At 36.8% G+C, this 18,854-nt stretch overlaps 2 protein-coding genes across 7 annotated transcripts; both read left to right on the top strand.

The window, feature by feature from the left end:
* Window positions 1-1,116: 1,116 nt before the first annotated feature.
* On the top strand, window positions 1,117-7,932 carry tpma (alpha-tropomyosin). 6 transcript variants are annotated; one of them, XM_039662808.2, is made up of 10 exons: window positions 1,117-1,368; window positions 1,681-1,806; window positions 3,832-3,965; window positions 4,681-4,798; window positions 4,958-5,028; window positions 5,122-5,197; window positions 5,318-5,380; window positions 5,458-5,527; window positions 6,225-6,303; window positions 6,616-6,933. In XM_039662808.2, the coding sequence occupies exons 1-10, from the start codon at window positions 1,255-1,257 to the stop codon at window positions 6,617-6,619; spliced, it is 855 nt and encodes a 284-aa protein (XP_039518742.1). In that variant the 5' UTR covers window positions 1,117-1,254; the 3' UTR covers window positions 6,620-6,933. The 6 variants fall into 6 exon arrangements, with proteins under 6 accessions (XP_039518742.1, XP_039518744.1, XP_088985697.1 ...); XM_039662810.2 differs by lacking the exons at window positions 6,225-6,303; window positions 6,616-6,933 and adding an exon at window positions 7,222-7,932; XM_089129571.1 differs by lacking the exon at window positions 6,225-6,303.
* A 732-nt stretch (window positions 7,933-8,664) lies between these two features.
* Window positions 8,665-13,896, top strand: fbxo22 (F-box protein 22). The gene is made up of 7 exons (XM_039662807.2): window positions 8,665-8,839; window positions 9,932-10,064; window positions 10,151-10,235; window positions 10,328-10,432; window positions 10,536-10,688; window positions 11,232-11,397; window positions 12,186-13,896. The coding sequence occupies exons 1-7, from the start codon at window positions 8,709-8,711 to the stop codon at window positions 12,577-12,579; spliced, it is 1,167 nt and encodes a 388-aa protein (XP_039518741.2). The 5' UTR covers window positions 8,665-8,708; the 3' UTR covers window positions 12,580-13,896.
* The last annotated feature ends 4,958 nt before the right edge of the window (window positions 13,897-18,854 follow it).

Below are 18,854 nucleotides of genomic sequence, written 5' to 3'. Positions count from 1 at the left end.
TGTAGTTCGTATAGTTCAGTACATTTGTAATAGGCTGGCTACACAATGATATAAACACTGTTGTGTGATCCATGATTAAGATTAGTTGTGCATGTTGCAAAGCTTGTCTTACAACAGCTAAGAAGAGACTGTAGCAGGTGCTTCCTTCAGGAGGGGAAGGGTAAAAATAACCTCCTGGAAAAAGTTCATGGAGTGGGAATGTGAGAGTGTAAGAAATTAGCCTAATGATAAGTGCAAACACCCCAGCTTTGTAGAAACACTCTTGTGATCTTCTAATCCAACGACGCATTTAGGCTACATTAAAACTGTTATGGTGGTAAAAAAAAAAACTGTACAACAAACACAATGTAGCCCATTTTCTCTCCTAACTTGCACGTGTAAGATATTGACCCAAGTAACCTCAGTCGTAAGTGACAATTTTTTAAACGATGTAGCAAAGTCCAATAGACGCGTTACATGAGGCTTGTACCTTCACGGCATGGGCGACAGCTGTAGCTTTGCCACAAGACACGTCGTTGTGATTCCAAGAGATTTGGGGGGTTTTACCACGGCCGATTTAAGCCAGCACGATGCTTAAATGAATGCTAGCGTGCTGAGAGATTGCTGTTCAACAGCCACCGTATCTAAAGCTCTTCAGATTATGAACAATGCCCCAGGGACTCGTTGACATGCCTCTCAGTTACGAGACTGACCCAGAGATAGTAACACCTTTCCTTAAGATAATCACTTTCATGAGACCCTCGTGTGCTGTATAAAACCAATCGATTTTTTTCTTTAAAACTCTTGTATTTTTCTTCGTAAATAATTTATGAGGGTAAATAATAAACATTGTATATGTTGGGTCTAGCATAATCAGCGTTTAGCGTAAATTCAGCGGGTAAATTGCTTTCCGGACAGTTTTGCTCAACTTCCCTCGATTTCTCTTCAGGTTCAGGGTGTTAGAAATAGGAACACGGCCCCCTTGTAAGACGTCTTGGCCCTCAGATCCCATATATAGGCATTTCAATGGTCAAATGTCTGAGGGCAGCGAATCGCCGTCCAGATCCTTAAAAAAAGACGCGAGGCAGGAGGAACCGCTAAGGGACCTTCCCTAAAAAGTATTGGGTGTCTTGCGGAACTTCTCAGGCTCCTGTGAAGGCACATATTTGACAGGCTACACCGAGACGAGCTCGCACTCCAGCTCAGCGTTCGGTTCAGCACAGTCGCTCATAGCCTCTCTCAGTTCAGTGTGACCACCCATACACTAACACAGCCATGGATGCCATTAAGAAGAAGATGCAGATGCTCAAGCTCGACAAGGAGAATGCCTTGGACAGAGCAGAGCAGGCTGAGGGCGATAAGAAGGGAGCAGAGGACAGAAGCAAACAGGTTGGACATGGGCATCCGGGTGTTCTCTTACACCTTTAGGCTATACATCAGACTTTATGAAGTCTGATGTTTGTTTTCTCAACTTATTATGATGTAGCATATGGCATTATTCTAGGCTATTTATTATGTTTTTTTATATCTATTTCTGTAATAGCCTATATTTTATTAGTTCTCATTCTATTTATTTTTTCATTATAGATGTCTCACTGTTACTTTAGAGTTTAGACCGTCTTAGGCCTGCATGGTTAATTGATGTATGGCAGTTGTTCTTGTGCCTATCAATGTCCATTGACACGCGTGTTCTTCGTGCAGCTTGAGGATGACCTGGTCGCCCTGCAGAAGAAACTGAAGGGAACTGAGGATGAGTTGGACAAATACTCCGAGGCCCTTAAGGATGCTCAGGAAAAACTGGAGCTGGCTGAGAAGAAAGCTGCCGATGTAAGCAAGCCGTCTGATGTCACGCGTAACCTGTGCCCACCCCTACTAGACTGTCTGTTGAACTTATTATAATAGGCTACACGTGATTTTCATATCACCATCTCGTAGCCTACTTTGGCTATGTTTTACTGACCAAACTTGATCGGAAACTATATGTATTTTAAAATGACTCTGCCATTCTTAAAAGTTGTTGCTCCACCTGGTAAACGAATACAGTGGCAGGGGAGTGTATGCAAACGGCGAGTTAAATTTAGCAGTGCGCTTTATAAGGCAAGCGTCTGGGGGGTTCTTCTTGCGCACCTACAAGCGTCTTAATAGGGTCCGTGTAGAATTTCACCTCACCCTCGCTGGAGACCATCAGCCATCATCCTTCTATATAATAGCCTATGATAAACTCTACAAATAATTGTATTATAAAATACAAGTTATTTCTGTTATTTAGTTCTAGGAATAAAAACGAATAGCAACCCATTATTCGTTATAGCTACAACACAAAACAATACAGCCTAATATAATAGGAATATATATTGATGGCCCAATTTAGATTTTTAATAAATAAAGACTTATTCATAGACTGTCAATGCCTGAAACGGATTTCTGTCAGTAGGGTATTATGTGGGCTCAAATAATCAAAGGAGGGTCATTCTAAGCGTTTGGCGCCCCTAGTGAATTTAGCTAACATTAGCCCTCAGCTCACAACATACTATGGACGCACTGTTGCCTACAATATATTTGGGATGTCTTAATTAAATTAATAAATAATGGGCTCCTATTTTTTTCTTATTTTTCAGTTATAACTTAAACAAAAGCAACTTATGTTTGCGAGCTTCTATTTTGGGATAACTAAAACTAAAAACGCTTTTTAAGCTATAACTGGTAGCTATGTTAACAAAACATAACATAGGTAACCCTTGTAGTAGGCTAGCCTACCTCCTCTTTGTTTGTAGTTCCTTGGGAAGAGGCGTCATGATGTCATTAGAAAAGAAGCCCAGAAATCGAATTCCCAGTTTCACCAAACGAAAACAATTGAGAGAAATTTCTCCTTGAGAGAAATGTGCTCCACTTGTATTGCAGAAACACACCACAAGATGGGGCTGTACGCTCAGAAAATCGCTCACAGTTAAATGATTAGCCTACAAAATCTGTAAACGCTACAATGTGAAAATAATTGACGGAGAGATTGTCGCATTTTAAATACACTTAAACATTCATTACATTTATTTATTTATTTTGTTTATAAAATTTATAAAAGGTATCCTTTATTGTCAGCATTTATTCTTGTCATAATAGGCTACACGAAATGCAATGACATTTCTCTTGTAATTTATAAACAGATCTTGTGGCCAAAGCGGTAGTTTAAAATGCGATACAGCGTAGATGAATTGACTTCCGGTGTTTGGCAAACCGGCGTTACCACTAGACTTGGAATGAACCATAGAACGACTTGCTTCACCGGATCGCATTCACGCACATGTGATAACCATTCAAAACAACCCTGTATAATCCGTGATGGCTGATACAGCATATCTTGAGGCTGTGAAAAAGAAAATCAGATCGCTGCAAGAACAAGCTGACGATGCTGAAAGCAACATGTTGAGACTACAAGAGGAGCTCGCGTCCGAACGCGCAGCCAGGCAATCTGTGAGCTTACCTGCCATCTCATTTAAGCGTATTAGTAGGCCAAATGTAGGGCGTTTTCGCATCACATCACGTCAAAGGGCATGGAAATTACGTTTAAACAACGTTGTCAGTGTTTCGCGTCGTTAGAAAGTCGCGATGATTGATGGTGAACTGGCGCTCAACATGAAGGGCGGTGAACGCATTTTGACAGCTCCCGTCCTCTTGCCTTAGTTTCAGTGCTAATGTTTACCAAAAATCCTTGACGATAGCCTTTACATGTTTTGTGCAACACATCACAACTCACACGGAAAAGCTTTATTAGTTCTAGAGATATTTCTGCACCAGGGGAGATGTGCAATCTTGACGTATCAGTGCGCGTCGTGAGATCATTCTGTGTGTGCGCAGGCTGAGAGCGACGTCGCTTCCCTGAACAGACGCATCCAGCTGGTTGAGGAGGAGTTGGATCGCGCTCAGGAGCGTCTGGCCACTGCTCTGCAGAAGCTGGAGGAGGCTGAGAAGGCTGCTGATGAGAGCGAGAGGTGTGTATGGAAACAAAGCAGGGCCTGAGACTCTCAATAAGCAGAGATTTGTCAATAAAATGCAAGTGAAACTATCTAGTGAAGTCAAACTACCCCCCCCCCCCCCCCAAACACACACACACACACACACACACACACACAAACAAAATATGTTCAAATTTTTTTTCCAAATAAAAAAGAGAAGTATAAATACAATTTAAAACTATGATATGGAATTTTCAATAAACTTTAGACAGATACATTCTAAAAAAGGTTTGGTTGTTCACCCCAACTTTGGGTCAAACTTTGGGTTACATTTTTTATTGACATTTTTAACCCAATGTTTGGGTTTGTCCATATTTTACCCAAAATTCGGGTAAAACAACCCAGCATTTTTTAGAGTGTATAAAATTAAATCAGTTTAATAAAGGTCAATTAAAAAATTGGATATAAATTGGATATATACAGTTTATAACAATATTACGTTTTTTGTTACAGTGAATTGAATATCAATTCAGTAGATTTTGTCAAGTTATTACAAAAGTATAGATATAGTAGAAAAAAAGTTTTAAAAAAAGCTGAAACCAGCCCAAAATCCATTTTAAGAGAAGGACAGACGTTTGATGTTTCGAAACTATCTAATTTTAACACAGTGTTAAATAAATGCTATATATGTATAGGTCTCATGATTTTTAGGGTGTAATATTAACACTCAAACTCTCTCTTTTGCTTTCAGAGGCATGAAGGTCATTGAGAACAGGGCCCTGAAGGATGAGGAGAAGATGGAGCTGCAGGAGATCCAGTTGAAGGAGGCCAAGCACATTGCTGAGGAGGCTGACCGCAAGTATGAGGAGGTAAGTTTTCTCTCTTTTCTCTCTCTCTTATAAGGCCAAATATAATCCAAATATATATATATATATATAAAAAAAAAATAATTCCAATAAAATAACGTCTTCCCCTTGGACAGCATAAACGAATGACTTACATTTGTTCTCTTTTGTGATGGCACACAGGTGGCCCGTAAGCTGGTGATTGTTGAGGCTGAGCTGGAGCGTACTGAGGAGCGTGCTGAGCTCAATGAGGGGTAGAAACAAACAAATACTTTATAAAAAATATGCTTACCTTAATCTATGCCTGGTTATTTTTGTCTCATATTTTCTGTCACTCTCTCCCACAGCAAGTGCTCTGAGCTGGAGGAGGAGTTGAAAACTGTGACCAACACCATGAAGTCTCTGGAGGCCCAGGCTGAGAAGGTAAGCGTGTAAATATTTGTGTGTGTGTGTGTGTGTACAGGAGGTATTTATGTATGAATGATCATCTGTGTATATTTGTTTTGAGTTTTGGTGTTTAAAGCCTGTCTTTTCCATCTACAGTACTCCGCTAAGGAGGACAAATATGAGGAGGAGATCAAGGTCTTGACTGACAAGCTGAAGGAGGTGAGTTCATCACCAATTTTTTGGTGTGTGAGCACTGATATAGCCGAAGAGGGCCTGACAAACTTTCTGTGTTCCAGGCTGAGACTCGTGCTGAGTTCGCTGAGAGATCAGTCGCCAAGCTTGAGAAGACCATTGATGATCTGGAGGGTATGTCTACTTATACCTCACTGTTTTTCATGCTGCTATTAGACATGGGTTAAAACAAGCTATTTAGGATCAATGTAAGACTTACTTTTTCATTTTATAGAGAGACGTTAGTTACATCCTTAGAATAACAGGTTCAATTCCTTTTTGCATGCATAAACCTGCAACCTTAAAAATAAGGGTTGGTTCCACAAAGAACCTTTAACATCCAATGGAACTTTTCCATTGCACAAAAGGTTCTGTATAAAATGTTCTTCACATGAAGAAAAACAAAAGGTTCTTTAAAAAACTGATCACTGAAATGTTCTTTGAGGAAACCAAAATGGTTCCTCTATGGCATCGCTGGGAAAACCCCATTTTGAAACTTTTATTTCTAATGTTGCTATTAACAATTCATAGAGTGATTTAAAAGATACGCCTTTAAATTAACAGCAGTACTTATCAGCACTGCTATCTGTAGGTATTTTAAAAGATCATATTTTTCTCATTATTGAAGAAGGCAATCTCACCTCATTTCATTTCTGTTTATTTTTTGTATTTTTTCTTAGCCTTTCCTTTTTCTGTCTCTCTATGGTCACTTGTCACTTTTCAATCCGCCTTTGCACTGCTTCCTCTCCCTTATTTTCTTGTTTCTCCATTCTTTTCCATTCCACTCCATTCAACACCCTCCACCGTTCTGGGCTTTAATTGGCTACTTTAGATGAATTGTATGCTCAGAAACTCAAGTACAAAGCCATCAGCGAGGAGCTGGACCACGCTCTCAACGACATGACCTCCATGTAACTATCCCCACCTGTTACTCCAGTGTGCACATGTGCTTTTGGATTTATAGCATTTCCAGATTCTCTGTCTGCTAATATAAATTCATTTTCAGGTTTGCTGATGGATTTTAGAATCCACTATACATTTTAGAGCCTGCATCACATAAGTGTTTCTATTGATTAACTCAGTATAAAGTGATTACACACAAGCTTTATTATTTGCAATACATGATGACACTTTTATTAATCTCTTGCATGACCCTTGTTGTTCAAAATCCTCATCTATCATTTGTTTCAACTCTTTTTTTCTCTTTTTTCCCCCCTGCACAGTTAAATTTTTTACATCTCATCTCTGGCTCCGGGCACCATCTGAGCGGCATCTTCTTCATTTTCTTCCATGTTTCTGTCTTTTTCTCTGTTGCCGCCTTCTCCATCACACTATTCTCAGTGGGGATGGAGCACTCAGCACTATAGTCCTATCACTTGTACAGAAATTTTTTGCTTTCTGTAAAATAAAACTTCCTCCCATCTCTGTAAGCTCCCCACTCCTTTCTCTCTTTAGTATGTCTTAACTCTTTTGATTTCATATGTCCTTAATTTATTGTTGAGAAGCTTGAATAAAATCCAAAAAAAAGTTCCTTCTCATCACCTCATGTTGCTTCTCTGTAATGATCATATTCATACCATCATGACTTTGCACCAAAGGCTCTGATATTGTAAATATAGTATTGAAAGAAAGATTTCAGCATAATCTTTAATAAACCATTTTGGGTAAATGCTCTTACTAACATCTTTCCTTTAATTTCTTCTCTTCTCTTCTCTTCTCTTCTCTTCTCTTCTCTTCTCTTCTCTTCTCTTCTCTTCTCTTCTCTTCTCTTCTCTTCTCTTCTCTTCTCTTCTCTTCTCTTCTCTTCTCTTCTCTTCTCTTCTTGCCAGACCCCCTATATCAACAGCTCCAGAAAAACCGGGTCCTTTCACATGAGCTCAGTTTAGCACTTAATGAATTCTAATCTCATTATATAAGTAAAAAAACAAACAAAAAAACAAACAAACAGGATGTACCCTAAATTTTACATTCTGTCTATTGTTTGTGGTGTACACAGAGTAACCAATAATCTATGGATGACAGATCCATAATTTCATTATTCTATTATTGTTGATATTGGAGAGCTTGATCTTTTTATGTCAGGGTTAAAAATATACAATACAATGAAAAAGATTTACTGTCTATGGGTTGCCATAAAACCTAAAGCTTAAATCTTAAATTTAATAATATCATGGCAACCTGTGTCCATTAAATGATGTCCTTGAAATGATGACTGTGTCCTTGACCTTTCAATGTATTTTACGTATAGAGGAAAAGTTTACAGAAAGGTGGAAGTGCCTTCTGCATTATATAACTCACTTTGGATCATTACCAAAGGTGTGTTGTGTTATAAGAGTTGATTGTTTATAGGCTATATACTTCTAAAATCAGAAAATATGACTAGAGCAAGAAACTGAATAAGACACATGTAACATGCATAAATGCAATGCACCTCCCTCAGGTACACAAATATAAATGTTTACATTTTTTTTGCAACTGCCAAAATGATCAATATACCTGAATAAAATAAAAAATAATCTAATCTCAAAATGCCTAATGGCTTGTTTCTTTATTGACCAAATACATAGGCTATATACAGTGCTGGGTAGATTATTGTAGTCGGCTGGTATTTTAGTATTGTAGTAAGTTAGTATAATTCATTACATCACACATGTATCTGATTACTTTTAGATTACTTTTGACTAACTTGTTTATGATTTGAATAGGATAATCTTTTACCATTTTGATACAAAGAGAAAGAAAATATATTTCTGTTGATTAGATATGCAATGTTGAGAAAACCCTTCTGAAAAGTGAAATGATTTTTTTAAGAGATTAATGCCGTGGGTCTCAGTTTTCTGTGATCGGCCTGTGTGTGCGATTCCTCAGACCTGGAAGACCTTCTGAACGTATGAAGCAGTAGACTTTTTTTAGAAAGGAAAATTGAAAACAGTTTTTAATCAGTAAAAAAAAGTAACTGTAGTCTAATTATGAGTATTTTAAAACGTAATATAATCTAATTACAAGTAGGCCTACGTAATTTTTGGAGTAATCCAGATTACATGTAATCCCTACCAGCAGCACTGACTTTATAAAATGAAGGCAGACTGTACTAGACTGTGTATAATTTCTTATTTAAATAATCTTTGCTGAAAAAAATGTATTTAAAACTGATAATAAATGCAAACAAAGTAAACATGTTCCAGTAGTCAGCTGTGTTTCTATGGTTTCACTCTGGTTTCACTGGCGTGTACTGGCGTCCATTGTAAGACTTTTAAACAACTTCCGGTTAGCTTCCGCGTGTAGGGTCAAATGTGAGAAAATAATCCGTGTGAAAATGGAAGGGGATGCGGCTCTTCCAAACATCTTGTGGGAAAGCAAAGCAGGATATGTCCTGAGTAATGTTGCCGAGGTCGTGGAAAGGATTTTGACATTTGTGCCGACTAAAAATCTCTTCCGGATCGCGAGGTAACGTTAAAGATTCTAGCTGACTGTACGTTAGATGGTTTAGCCCATTAGCTTTGAGCTAAGACCCCTTTTAGTCCATCACAGACAGTTGAAGCGGTATTGTATAAACTCAATTTGTAATTTAACGGGATATTTGTACACGATTACGTTATTGAGTGATTATTTTGGTCCGATTTGAGACAGGTTGCGATGTTCCTTCTCAAATGACGTTAACGATGAGCTAACGTTAGCCTAGAATTCATCAGTTGTTGATGTAGATCCGCATTGTTTTTAAAGTGTGATGTATTAATATTGTTGTATTCAGTTGTCACTTCTAGTCATCATACTCATGAATGTTTAACTATTCCTTTCAAATGATTGATTTATTTCGATTTTCTCTTAACAGCCTTACAGCTGCTCTGTTGAAAGTTTATCTTAAATGATAAACAACTAAACCATAGGAACTAAACACTTCAAAAATATTTGTACTTGTTAAATTTCAGAAACACCCGATACAGTTTGTTCAAAAGCGGTTCCGTTCATTCATTACGAAGATCATTTTTGTACCTTTTAACAGCAGTCACTATCATTACGAAACTATCTTTTATTAAAAGTTATAAACTGATATAAATATATCGGATGTAAAAACTGTATAAACTAAAGTGTCTAAGAGTTATTTTGTGTGTGTGTTTGTTGATAATGTCACTCTATCGTTCCTCACTTGATTTCGTAATACCATCACTGCTTGTTTGATAAATATAAAATGCTGTGTTGTTGATTATACTGCTGTATCGATTACTTGAATGATTAGATCCTTTTGGTGTTAATATAAATGTACCTAAAATGAACAATAGATTTTAAAATGCATAATTGGATCAATAAAGTATTAAAAGAAAGTAATATTCTGGTTTTATTGAACAATACGGTTAAAATAATGAATGTAATAGTATGTGCGTGCCTATATGCAATTTATTGATTTATTAAAAATGCCATGGTTATCTTAATTTACACCTTTCCACATGAACAACCAGTTGCATGCAGACCTAAGTCTGTAAAAACTAAAATAATCAGAATCAGTTTGTATTTAAATATCATTGTTTCTTTTCTCCGTAGTGTGTGCAGGCTATGGAGGAATTGTGCACGCAGAGTCCTGAGGACGAGGCAGAGATTTACCTGGCTCTCCGCCTCTGGATCATCCATATATGAAGAGCATGTTTTACTTAGAACTATGGCACAAGATTTGGAGGTCTGATGGTCTTTTCTGCTCTAGAAATGCCATTCTCACTTTTTCCTATTTGTTTAAATGGTTGCCTTTGTCTGACCCCCTTGCAGAATATCTGTCTGCTGCCCCAGATAGCTCTCTTAATGGTAAATCATGAGAACTTCACAGGGGCTGTTAGTCACAGACACAGGAAAGGTACATTACTTGATTACTTCTATATATATATATATAAATCTGTCGGTCATGATGAGGAGACCCACTTGTTCTCTTCGATCCTTCCTCTGTAGCCAGGAGGTGTGAGGATGAAGTGGACTCAGATCCTGTTGAGAAGCTGAGACGCTTACTACCTAGCAGTTGTGAAGTAATAGGCGTAGTCGCACCAGGAATTGTGGGTAAGATTAATTTTCTCTTTTTTCTTGTGTTCTACCTTTGCTGTGTTTGTGTGCAATGTCAGTGCAACCGTGTAACTGTCATTTCTTATGCTGTGTTCTGTAGTGACCCCCAGTGGATTACCCAGCAGCCCCCCACAGGAGCACGAGGAGGGTGAAGCTGGCTTCAGTCTGCTTTTCCCTGCCATGGACGGGGTCACCATCCGCCTTTTCCACTTCTGCAAAAAGACCCTAAGTGAAACTGCAATGGAGGAAGCAGGTGAAGTGTTTAGATTGTTGGACAAAACCGTAACATTTAGACAACAATAGTAATGAAAGTATGGGCTCATTTAAGATTTTTTAAAATGTGTTTTAAAATATCTTAGGCTGCATTTATGTGATCCAAAATATAGTTAAAGAAGTAACAATGTGAAATAATGGAATTTAAAATAACTTTTCTATTTACAATTAAAAAAAAAAAAATGCTACAGCTAATTTTCGGCAGCCATTACTCCAGTCTTCAGTGTCACATGATCCTTTAAAAACTGCTCATGAAACTCTTCTCATTATCATTGATTAAAACATTATAGTTTTTTTCAGGATTCTTTGATTAATAGAAAGTTCAAAAGAACAGCGTTTCTTTCAACTAGAATTTTTTAACATTAAAAATAAATTTGTCACTTTTAATTAGTTTAATGGATCCTTGCTGAATAAAAGTATGAATGTATATTTATATATAATAAAAGAGAGAAATCATAGTTTATATAGCCAATGATTTAGTTTTATGGTAAGTCATATCAAAATAATCTGTATTTGATTTCAGGGTTGATTAATAACCCTGATCTAAAGGTGGTGCTGATGTTCGACTACGACACATATAAATCTGGAGGTGGACGCTTTCTTAACAAGCTTCTGAAACCTCTTTCCCAAAGTAATGTACTTATTATTGGAGGACAAGTTGAGGATGTATTTTCCATTAACAAAACCTGGTAAGTAAAGAATATTCATGGTAAACTTGATTTTAGATTAGTCAAGTTATTTAATATTTTTTCCCTCATGTTGTAAAGTGTTGTTATGGTCAACAACTCATATATACAACAATTGCCCCTATATGAATATGAGATCTACTTTGCATGTTTTCACACTATGCCTTTCTAACATCATCCGCATCATGATAGTTTGTAATTTAAAGGGTTAGTTCAGTATTTAACACTTAAAGCCCTGTTTTAAGATAGTTTCTGAAGAAATAGAATGGTTAAGATTAAAAATTTGCTGCAAAAGATGCTTTCTGACAGGTTTTATCATAGTTTTTGTACCAAGTCAAGTCAATTGAAAACTACAAAAAACTATGATAAAACCTGTTGGAAAGCATCTTCTGCAGCAATTTTTTATATATATTTTTTTATGCGAGCATATCAGTGAACACCCCAGACCACTCGGTGAGTTTCATGTCTTTGTAAAATAAATGCGTTTTATGAAGGATTGTTCCAGTACACATAGACAACCATTGTGTGTGTGGTGGGGTGCTAACACAGAAACCTAAAATTCTCAGGACTGCAGCATTTGTCCAAATTTCAATCTTAACTGTTTTATTTCATCAGAAACTATCTTAAAACAGGGCTTTAAGTGTAAAATACAGAACTAACCATTTAACATTGCTTTAGTGTCACATACAGGAAGCCATTTTTCACTTCTTATTTCCTCACATTACCCTACAGTCTCAGACATTATTACAGTTATATCTCTGTTATTTACTACATGCAATCTCTCTTTGCAGCTGTTCTCCAGGCTCTTTTGGAGCAGTAGGACTAACCTTCAGTGGCTCCAAGATCCAGGGTGCCTCAGTTCTGGTGGACCAGGACGTGAACAGCCCAAAAGCAGCAGAAGCCACTATCCAGCGGCTGAAGGCTGCTAATATCCCAGAGAGAAACACCATGGGCTTCATGTTTGCTTGTGTGGGCCGTGGCCACAACAGCTACAATAACCAGCATAACGTGGAGGCCGACGCCTTTCGGAAGATCTTCTCCAACATTCCGCTCTTGGGATTCTTTGGAAACGGGGAGATCGGCTGCGACCGTATTGTCAAAGAGAACTACACGTTGAGCGAGACGGATGCTGATGGACTACAACACTCTTTTACTACAGTCATGAGTCTGGTGCATTTTGGCTAACACAGCAACTAGAAAACCAGCTAGTTCACTTGGTGTTTTAGGACAGACACCAGCTGCTTGTTTGAAGCAGTTCCGATGTTGATCAGGTATAATTCTAGGTTCTATTCCTTGATTTCTTTTTTTTTTTGTCTGTAAATCAGGATGTCAGAGGGACATTTAGCAGTTGTTTAACCTCATATTTACAAGACCCTGCTTTGAGCTAAAAGTGGCAGGTACAACTGTGTCATCAGATTTGGCATCAAAACACTAATTGGGAAAGTGAAAACCTTGTTCGTAGCTGCAATTTTAGAGCACGCTAATTTTGATGTCTGAAAACACTCAAGTGTCCTCTTACACCATGGTTTGGTAAGGTCATTACTTACAGAATGGTTGTGAAGAACCGTTAGAATTTAGTTTTAATGGCATGGTGCTAAACCTTGTCTTTTGACTTCAGTTATATGTGCAACTCTCTTTTGTGTAGAGCAGAGCTGAAATCTGTCAGATGATCAGATTTATTGTGGGTTGTACGGCTCACTCAGGCCTTATATATAGATAAATAGTTTGTAAACGTATTCAGGCACTTTCGAAAAAAATGAAAAGCCAATTGTGTTGGAATGGCTAACGATGGAGCTGTTTATCAACCTTGGTACGGATTATGGAAATTCTACTATCTTCACTTGTGTTTTTACGTCTGGAATGTCGTAAAAATATTGTAAGTTTGGGTTAGCCCTAACCCTAATTTACACATGGGATTTCACAACAAGTGCCAAGAAACTACAGAAAAAGTATTCACAATGGATCATCGTATGGAAAGCTTAAGCTTATTTATATACCGTACAATAGACTTGCAAGCAGCTTGAAATGCCCAGATCAGAGTAATAAAGGACAGAAGTGGAATTTCTTTGTAATGCATTTGTGCATTTACTCTGCCTGTCCCTATCAAATCCTGTAAAATTAGCAGGGTAATCCTCCCATTTCTGTTTCAGTCTAGTTCATGTTAAAGGTTATTATTTTATTCTGTGCACTAGTTAAATAACAGTGTTGATCACCGATAAGAGCTGTTTGCCTGTGGAGATCTATTTGTTGCAATATTTAGAAAGTTGATTCAAACATTGCTGTTGCCAAATCTCTTTTGCCCCCTAGTTTTGTTCTGGTCAGATACATAAAACTTGGATTTTGTCTTGCCTTTACTTTAAGGAAAATACCATTTACTCCTGCCATGTTTTTAATGGCAGTGTTTTGATTTATTTTTTCTTCTCTCTCAAATATCTGAAGTCTAATTGATCTGACAGGTATATAATAATGTATATAATAAAATCGATGTCAATTAAATTGCAATTGTGGTGCAGTTTTAAGTCATTTTTTAACAAGAATATGGAACACATAGATAGATAGATAGATAGATAGATAGATAGATAGATAGATAGATAGATAGATAGATATATAGATAGATTTTATTTTAATTATATTATTTATTTATTTTGCATTAAATTAAAAAAAAGTGAAAATACTGGAGCGATATTGTTTCTGATACAGCTAATATACAGTAATATATCTCACAGTATAGTTTACAAATACATTTTTTAATTGAAAATATAAAAAAAATACTTTACTAGAGAATTCGTAGATTCTTTGTCTTATCTTATTTGTCCATTAGATGGCGCTCTCATGCAACAGCTCTTTAAAGTGACCAATAGACGCTTTTCAACTGTCGACTCATTAAAATGAACCCCAAATAACAAAACATCAAATTGGAAATAATTAAATAAATCTAAAGAGTAAATAAATATATAATTTACTGTTACATGAATTATGAAAGTGATTGAACTCAAATGCTTGTCACAATTTGAGGAACTCCAGCTTTCTCTGTTGTGCGTGTCGTCAATGGCAATGCCGCGCGCATCACAACACACAATGAATTAAAAATAAACCCATTCAGGGTGAGTTTTCAATGTTTATTTTACGATGAAGACCTGTTGGCTGTACCACTTACATAATCAATATAAAATCAATACAACCAACACAAACTTCTCAAATCAGCCTTCTTTGTTATATTTCTATCATCTGCAGTAAACACAAAATGGATCACTAGGCCATCACAGTAGGCCTACATCCTTAAACTTGAACTGCTTATTGGAATTCATGGATGTTGAAAATAATCAATAGGCCTAATAAGTTAATAAATAAATAAGGGTTATTCACCTTTTGATTCTGTTTCTGTTGTGTAGTTTAATTTTGCTAAAAATGATTTGAAATGATCCGCACGCCTCTGGAGCAAGGGTGTCTTGCTCAGGGACACATTGGTGTCTTAAAGTCGATTCGAACCTGGGTCTCTCACACCAAAGGCATGTGTCGTATCCACTGTGTCTGACAGTTAAAAATCTTCTAATAGCTGTGCCAAGACAAATCTGAATTACCTAATTCCGCTAAAACGTTGAAATATTTTGTCCCGTTGCTTTTATGGACTCTCTATTTATGGGCTTCTACCTTAACTTTGTGCCTTCATGTCCCCCCGATTGCCTCATAGACAGTAAAAGATTGCCTGCAAGCTTCTCCTCCTGTCTATCCTACAGTAATGTCTCTATTGTGCGACAGAAAGTCCCGTGGTTCTGACGCAATTTCTAGCCTATTTTTTACAAAAAACGGCATCTACTGGGCCGTAACGTTAGATACAAAGTAATGGAGTGTTTTATACATTGTCGTGTTTCTTTAGAAATAAATAATGGACAAATGAAGTCTTTGGACACCTCAGATGTAAAGCTATTCGCTGTCAAAGTGACGCCAAAATGAATGGGAGTCAATGGGATGCTAACAGCAGGTGAAGTTCTGCTACGATGGTGGCTCCCGCGAGGCTTCAGCTTCCGGCTGATGGACTACCCCCTTGGGTGGAACGGATCGTGTCCGACGCATTCGCGACACTCCTGCTGCACGACACTTCCGGTTTTCTTCCCACCGGAGCCATTTAAAAAAAAAAACGGCTGCATGAAATCAGCGTGTAGCACAAGCTGTTTCCTGTTTCTGCGGTTAGTTAGCCTGGAGCAGGTCTTGGTCGAGGCAGTGGTCAGATAGTGGATTGCCCCAGGACTAATGCAAACTGAAGCCATTTAGGGTTGCAGTACAAATCCCTCAGTTCCACAAGAATTCCCATGACTACTCTAGCACAGCAGGTGAACGCCACTTACAGGTGAAGTGTGGGCTATTTTATAGTCCCTTCACCACAAAAAGAGTGAAAATATCTGTTTACCTGCGAACAAGCTCTTTGGTCCCATTCCATAGACACTGCCACTCAAAAAGGCCCCTGTGGAATTGTGGTAAATCTGACTTTCAGGAACAAACACAGCATTTTGGAGGAACATGGCTTCTCGATGTGCACTAAAAGTGGATTTGTTGGAGTGCGGGTGTTTTCAAACCTGTACATTGTCGCCTCAGGGCTCTTGAAGTAAAGGCATTCAGCCTCACTTTAAGACTCTTTCCCTGTTGAGAGCAGACTCAGAAACAAGACAGACAGACCCGAGCTTTGGGACCATTGTCATAAAGAGCAATGTTTTGTAGATCACACACAAGGGGTGGGCCACATTGCTCACTTAGGTATCCCAAGTGTGTGAAATTTTGTCAGGCATTTCATAGAAAAACAAAACAAAATTGTGTGTAAAATGTCTTGAAAGCAGAGTGTGTAATAGAGCATAATAAGATGATATAATATGTATCTAATATTTGTCATTTCCTCAAATATTACAAAACCTTTTAAACAAATCTCTTGTTATCCAGAATGGAATTTAACATAAATTGATTTGAAGTGAGGCAAGTAAAGCAATGTAAAAAGTATTTTATGGTTGGTAGGTATTTATAAATTTACATTTGAAATGTAAAATGTACACATATTTATTATCCCAATTAGTTCATATGGTTTAGTCATGCTAAATTTCCTCTATTGTATGTTTCTTATGCACTTTAATACTGTCAGTAACACTAACACCAGCCGAAGTTTATTGCACAAAGAAATATAAAAAGATGCAACTAAATAATAATAACTTTAGGCTACAATGTAATCATTTTTAAGTTTGTAATATTTCTAAATAAAATAGCAATGTTAATGATGTGTTTGTTCAGTAGTACATCCACTGATGTGAAAAGGCTCAGCTCCATTATCATTCGAGGAGCTGTCACACGTTCTTTAATTAGCATCACACTAATTAGCTATTATTAATTCAACACAATTTTGTTGTGAATTAAATATATTCAAATATTTAGGCAAGGGTGTTCATTTAATGCAAGGGAGGCATACAACGCTTGACATGACATGCTAATGTGACAAACTGTTGCTAATTGTGCAAAGAGCCGGAAAATGAAGATTGATACTATTTGTTCCCTAGCCAAACCATAATGTCAGTCATATATACCAGTATATTTGAGAGAGATCTACTAACCTTTTCACGATTACTTTTAATATAATCCACAATTAGTTAGGTTTCTCTGGATGATGCATTATCATGTTTACTGTTACTGAACCTTGTCAATTCATAATAAAAGAGCCATGTTTGCAGTTGTGCCACCCTGACATTTAATACAAAAATTGCTGGACAAGAGTTTTTTTCAATTATGTCAACAGCTTTAAAACTACTGATATTTATAAAAAATAAATATATTAATATGAAAGGTTTGATGCCTCAGTATTTAGTTTTAAAATAAAGTATTTTTTTTCTTACTCTTAATTTTTTTGGGGGGACAGTTGCACCACCTGACATTTTAGGGGGTTTTAAAATAACAAAACGTAAAATAATATGCATTATTTAAATGTACTAAAAATTAATCCACAAAATAGGTTTTATAGAATAAAGTGATTATGCCAAATTTATTAAATTATTTTAAAGGGAAATAATGCAATGATGTCATTGGCCCACCACCATATATAATTTCAATAAACTGTTATTGTGTTTTCATTAAAACAAAGAAAAACACAATCACACTTTTTTATAATAATTTATCTTAAATAATATAATTTTAAATCATATATTTTTGGAAGATCCTCAAAAACATTCAATTAATTATTCAGTGAAGGAATTCTAAAGAAACCGCAATGCCGGATGGTCAGTCAGTGCTCTAAATACCAAGAGTTTAAAAAGAGCCATCAAATCCACATGCATGAACACACACTCACACCCTGAGTGAGCTCACTTCTCAAATGAATGCAGTGCCTCAATAATACCATTGGGTGGAATAATGGACAGTTGAGAATTCACAGGGGATACAAGTTTCGTCTGACTACAACTGCTCTGTCTCTGCATGGGTCATTCAAGTGTTTGTGGTTTCTGACCAAACTTTTCTTAGCTTTCTCATGCTTCTGTAGTCGACCCCAAAAAAGTGCCAAAACCACTCCAGTATTCGCACTGCAAAAATAGCTTTAATAAAACCACATCAGGCAGTTATTGTCATGACTTTTCAACAAAAGAGATGCTGTTGTCTGCAAATATAAATGTATAGATCTTATTTTCAATGGAACATTCCCAAATGTCCTTTGTTGATATGTGGTAATAGTGCTAGGTGTGCTTTTATAAATCCTCATATCATATCATATCAGGTCTCGTCTCTGTTTGATGGAGTGTTTAAGTAAAGAAAACGGGCCCTGAAACTACCTCAGAGATACTTTTGACACTGATGGAGGGAGACAGTAATATGAGGTAACAATGAAAGGGTTGAGTGCAGATATACGTGAGTGTTCCTGCTCTGACCATTAGACATTAAACTCAATAATTCAGAACTTTCATAACCAGTCCACTTGAACTGTGACTTTAATCGCATTAACTTTGCATGAATCAAAAATCTTATCTAGAAATATCACATATTATTTGAAAAATACTGGGATTAGGCATCACTCATTTGTAATATAATTCCCTCAAAGAATAATCCCACACTGTCACGTACGACCAGGTTACAGGCAGACAAATACTGATAAATGTTTAAATGCATTAATTACAGATTGGATGAGATATTCATATTCAAAAGTGATTAAAATATTAAACCACAGACTGGCCAGCACTCATTAAATTCGAGATGTTGCTGAGAGAATTCCTTTGTTTCCTTTTAAGATTTCTTTAAGACGTCTCACCATTTAAGAGAATCAAAATTTTTAGATAATAAGCATAGATTATAAGCAGCTATCCACCAATTCATGCAATATAAAGCTTTTAAGGTTTGCCTTTAAAACCAGTTCAAAAAGGAGCATTTTGAAAAGGTTAGATGTTTATAGAAAAAAAATATATATATTTTTCTATAAAAAACGGAAAACGGTATAAGTA

Source organism: Pimephales promelas, chromosome 1, assembly GCF_988280905.1.
Source record: "Pimephales promelas chromosome 1, fPimPro1.hap1.1, whole genome shotgun sequence".
Classification (NCBI taxonomy): Eukaryota; Metazoa; Chordata; class Actinopteri; order Cypriniformes; family Leuciscidae; genus Pimephales; species Pimephales promelas.
This window is presented reverse-complemented; position numbering and strand designations above follow the sequence as displayed.

Excerpts from the sequence above, each read along its gene's own strand:
- tpma (XM_089129571.1), top strand. The coding sequence starts at position 1,255 with ATGGATGCCATTAAGAAGAAGATGCAGATGCTCAAGCTCGACAAGGAG. Across the intron at positions 5,198-5,317 it reads TGGAGGCCCAGGCTGAGAAG|TACTCCGCTAAGGAGGACAA; the intron begins GTAAGCGTGTAA and ends TTCCATCTACAG. Across the intron at positions 5,381-5,457 it reads TGACTGACAAGCTGAAGGAG|GCTGAGACTCGTGCTGAGTT; the intron begins GTGAGTTCATCA and ends TCTGTGTTCCAG.
- fbxo22 (XM_039662807.2), top strand. The coding sequence starts at position 8,709 with ATGGAAGGGGATGCGGCTCTTCCAAACATCTTGTGGGAAAGCAAAGCA. Across the intron at positions 10,065-10,150 it reads CTATGGCACAAGATTTGGAG|AATATCTGTCTGCTGCCCCA; the intron begins GTCTGATGGTCT and ends ACCCCCTTGCAG. Across the intron at positions 10,236-10,327 it reads TAGTCACAGACACAGGAAAG|CCAGGAGGTGTGAGGATGAA; the intron begins GTACATTACTTG and ends CTTCCTCTGTAG.